This window comes from Berghia stephanieae, chromosome 11, assembly GCF_034508935.2.
Source record: "Berghia stephanieae isolate SIO BIC M18660-M18661 chromosome 11, UCSD_Bste_1.3, whole genome shotgun sequence".
Lineage (NCBI taxonomy): Eukaryota > Metazoa > Mollusca > Gastropoda > Nudibranchia > Aeolidiidae > Berghia > Berghia stephanieae.
Genome location: NC_088370.1, coordinates 2,605,641 through 2,610,640, shown reverse-complemented (window position 1 = coordinate 2,610,640; position 5,000 = coordinate 2,605,641). Strand labels below are relative to the sequence as shown.

Sequence of the window (5,000 nt, the reverse complement as noted above, 5' to 3'; positions counted from 1 at the left end):
TATTTTATCGACGCCGTTGTTACTATCATCATCGTCAAGATCATCATCATCATCATCGTCATCATCATCATCTTCATCGCTATTACCATCATCATCATCATCATCATCATCATCACTATTATCATCACCATCATCATTATTACCATCATCATCATCGTCATCACAATTACCATCATCATCATCATCACTATTATTATCATCATCATCATCATCATCATCATCATCATCATCATCATCATCATCATCATCACTATTACCATCATCATCATCATCATCATCATCATCACTATTACCATCATCATCATCATCATCATCATCATCATCATCATCATCATCATCATCATCATCATCATCATCACTATTACCATCATCATCATCACTATTACCATCATCATCCTCATCATCATCTGAGTCACGTTCTGAGCGCGCATAATATAGTCTTTGGAAAATACTTTATACTCACATATTCTCACCGTACTCATGTGTAAAATGACTACCTGGCCTTTAGCAGCGTTATCTCTGTCCGAAAAAAATATAGCGCCTAACAGGCTTAATGTCTCATCCTACAGTTTAAGTGTTGCTGTTAACTTGGAACCCCCTGTAAAGCGCATTGAGCATGTTTAGTAGATACTGAGCTATATAAAATTGCTTTTACTTATTTGTTTTGCGTTTTTGAAAACATCTCCAGGTGGCTCCTCCAAAATATCAATGACGTCAGCCAGACAGCCGGCGCCATTACGACCTACATGACAAATGTTTTCACCTCGGTAAGTACCATAGATTTGTACCACAATGAGATGTTCAATGAGCGTCATTTTGCAATGCTAAACAAAAAAAAAAAGAAAAGGTGAAATTTCGTCTCAAAACGGTATAATATCGGAATCAACTAGATGCTTTAAAAGTCAAATTAAAGTTAGAATGATCAAGAAATTGGAATCTTGGTTTTTAGCACACTGAAAATACTAACGAAAGAGTGAAAATGAAGAGGCTTCGTATGGGAACAAAACAGACAATGAACGTTTCGGGTACAAACCCTTCGTCAGCACAACATTACACAAATTAACATGAGCACGTTTCGTGGATATTGATCTAAATAAATGCTGAAGCTCAAGTATTGAATTACACTGTGTATTATTGAGCGGAATAGCAGCGTTAACTATAGGGAATGAGATTAGCGGAAGAGTAGCGTCCCTTGATTGGATGTCACCCATAGTCTGTGACGTCACTGGCGGAAAAGTTATTAGAGAGAGAACGTCATGTTGGTTGTGTGCATGCGTCTCTTGTCCTACGAGAGACGCATGCGCACAACCAACATGACGTTCTCTCTCTAATAACTTTTCCGCCGGTGACGTCACAGTCTATGGGTGACGTCCAATCAAGGGACGCTACTCTTCCGCTAATCTCATTCCCTATAGGAACTAAATCTAGGTGTGCATCTTGTATTTTATGTTTGAATGTCTGTACCAAGTGTCACTGACTGTGCTGTGCTCTGACAAGATGACATGATGATGATGGTAATGATGATGGTGATAGTGATGGTGATGGTGATAGTGATAGTGATGATGATGATGATGATGATGATGATGATGATGATGATGATGATGATGATGATGATGATGATGATGATGATGATGATGATGATGAACAAATTTTTATAGCCGTTGACCTCTATGAAAACCTTTTCCCATAGATGTCACTACGAATCCACACACTGAGCCTCGAGAACAACGTGGTTCTAAACATTCGAATGCTTCCTCCACACATCTCTACAGTGAGTACCATTCATTATGTTTTAACACCCACAGCCACCTTTAGAACACGCCGAGCAGCCAAATCGGCCAGCCCGTAGCCATCGTTAACTTATAGCCTGACACTGACCAAAAAGTGACGTCAAAATGCCAGTCTTTGGCCACAAAAGAAAACAAATCGTGAGTTGTATTCAATAGTTCAACCAATGAATTAACTTGTTTCCATGAGCTCTACTAACGACAACTCACTAGGCGGTGCAAAAACCAAATAATGACGTCAAACCGCCAGTCCTTTTGGATTTCAGTGTCAGGCTATATGACAAGGATGGCTACGGTCAGCCCTACAGTTTTTGTTCGCATTTATCACAATTTTAACACAATGATGGGCTTTGTGGTCTAGTCGTAAGACACTCGTGTAAGGTCCATGGTTCGAGACCCCGCTCTGAGCGGCGCACAGTTAAGTCCTTCAAAAATGCTCTCTATTCACATCTCATTATCTCATCGTACTCCAGGTGTAAAATAAGTAACTAACTGGCTATAACGTTGTCTCTGTCGAGAAAATTTTAATATCGCCTAACAGGCATCATGCTTCGTCCTACTAAGGGACTCCTTGTAAAGCGCTTTAATCCTCTCCTTACCAGACATTTTCAGAATTTTCCCCAAAACTTCACACCCACCCAACACAAAAACAGACATATCTTACTCAAAGATAAAAGCAACACGCACATTCTATACAAAATATTGTCCGAAAATATAAGCTCCATTACAGAATGTCAAGTTTTTATAGCTTTAGCAAAAAGAAATGAAATCTGGATGAGAAAAATAACGGTTGCATCGTAAACAAATGTGACGATTTTCCACTAGGTGGTAAGGAGAGGGTTAAACACTTTTAGTGGATATTGCGCTAAACAAATGTTAAAGCTTTTTGTTTATGGAGATATTGCATTGTCAATCTTGACGATTAGGAATACCTGCCTAGCGCTACGAAAAACTCGTAGAATTACGATCTTTTGGCTCCAGAGAGATGTTTTTTTTTTTTTTGTTTTAAAAGGTTTTACGGCGCTTGCAACACATTAAGGTCATATCAGCGCCAGTAAAAAGGAAGAAAATGGGATAGTAAAAAGTTCTAGCATTACAATTAAAGCACAAAAGAAAAGGTGAGACAAAGGGGAATTGGTTCAAACAGGGAACAGATGTAGATTCCAAGAGCACACCGTCAAAGTACTTAGTTTGAGATCACTTAAAAGTCTCATCCAGACACAAGCACAGGTCCCAACTAAAAGGAATACACTCAAATGTTTACAAATCATATAATATAATATGTAAACTAAACATAATACAATGCATAACAGAGAGATGATTTACAAGGAAGAAAAAAATCATCTCCCAAAACTATAACTATACATTCGACTGTTTCCCTCCCAGCCAAGGAACTCCGCAAGGTTCAGGAAAAAACTAAGTAATCTCATTCCAAGACAACGACAGGAAACAATTGGAAACGGGTATGGGGGGATAGAAGACACAGCATGTACCTCCCTGCCCACTATGGGAGGTCAGGATCCCCACCCAGGCTCCAGAGAGAGAACTGCATAGACGTTTTTGATTCAATAAATCTTGTTGGAAGGGAGAGTTTGGTTGCTTAGAAAATCTATTTAGGACTTTGGAGCATATTTTGATTATGCTGAGGGCAAATATTTGATTTGCAATTGCTATTTCCTGTGACCTTTTTCACTTTTTTTCAACTTGACAACTATGAATTTTTGATTAGGATAATGTATGTATGAGTTGCATTGTACATCAATACGGCACCTATAAGGTGCTATGCTACATCAGCATAAAAGTGTCACAGTCACAGGGAATTCACATATTGGGACCAAGCACGTCTGTTCCTGGCTTGAGTCACAACATCGTCAATGGCCATAGAATCCAGCCCATGTAATAGAGTGCCTGCTGGTCTAGTTGTCGAGCTCTTCAAGTAGGTCATAAAAGTTTGACGCAGAAGGATAGTAATGATAATGACGATGAACCTAACATTAAACAAACTGATCTCTCTGACAATCTAGAGTCCATCAACGTCCGCCTATTCAGAAGACAACAAAGAACCAGTGAAGGGTGGTGGATTCACCATCAACGTTATCAAACAACTGAACTCATTCAGGGACTGGCTGGGAAATTCAACGGATCTACCAGACAACGACCATGCCATGCTGTTTACAGGGTTAGTTAGTTAGACTCTTTCTTATCATCATCATCATCATCATCATCATCATCATCATCATCATCATCATCATCATCATAATCATCGTAGTCGTCGTCGTCGTCATCATCATCATCATCATCATCATCATCATCATCATCATCATCATCATCATCATCATCATCGTAGTCGTCATCGTCGTCATCATCATCATCATCATCATCATCATCATCATCATCACCATCATCATCATCATCATCATCATCATCATCATCATCATCATCATCATCCACATCATCATCATCATCCCAATATCTAAGTCTAATTTTCTTAACTTTACATTCAAATGTTACTTTTTCCAGAGCTGCTTACTTGAAATTTCAAAAATTCGTATTTTCCAAAGGAAAAAAAAATGAAAACAATCACTTTAAATAACTTTAGAAATCAACAATTTGCCCTCAGCATGGTCTAAAAATGGTCTAAAGTCCAGAGTAAGATAGGATCTAAGGAACTAAACTTTCCTTCTCAACAAAATTTAGTGAGTCAAAAAGAACTATGCAGTTCTGTAGCTGGAGCCAACAATTCGGATTTCTACTAATTTTTCGTAGTACCAGGCAAGTCTGATATTTGTATTACCTCGATGTACCATCTACCGTATAGACACTTAGATAACCACGCCTCTCGGACAATCGTCATAATGTAAACAATAGCAGTGATAGGTAAACATAGCAATCTACACATGTTTTACTATCAATAGCATGTGTCTATAATACCTACTGTTCTACCGCTTGATGAATAGAACCAGCATAGAAAACTACATGTATACTTAAACGTTTATAATATGATCGAAAAAAATCGTGTGATAACTATTCACCCATTTGGCGGTATGAAGACAATAATAATGATCAGAGAGAGATGGAATTCATTCACTTTATTGTTTATAAACAACCAACTATGTTTGTCCGAGCACATGTGAAGGTGTGTCGCAAATTCCATGTTTTGATTGATGAAAAATCTACTGGTTCATGGGAGCGATCTATAGATAGTATGCAGAT

General features: G+C 38.3%; 1 protein-coding gene across 4 annotated transcripts in view; it reads left to right on the top strand.

Annotated features, from left to right (window-relative positions):
* Window positions 1-5,000, top strand: part of LOC144957245 (uncharacterized) — a 40,498-nt gene that overhangs the window by 18,802 nt on the left and 16,696 nt on the right. For all 4 annotated transcript variants that reach the window (XM_078888323.1, XM_078888325.1, XM_078888324.1 and 1 more), the window contains exons 7-9: window positions 689-767; window positions 1,691-1,771; window positions 3,812-3,966. In XM_078888323.1, the coding sequence (XP_078744449.1) occupies window positions 689-767; window positions 1,691-1,771; window positions 3,812-3,966 (315 nt within the window). The remainder of the gene's footprint in view (window positions 1-688; window positions 768-1,690; window positions 1,772-3,811; window positions 3,967-5,000) is intronic.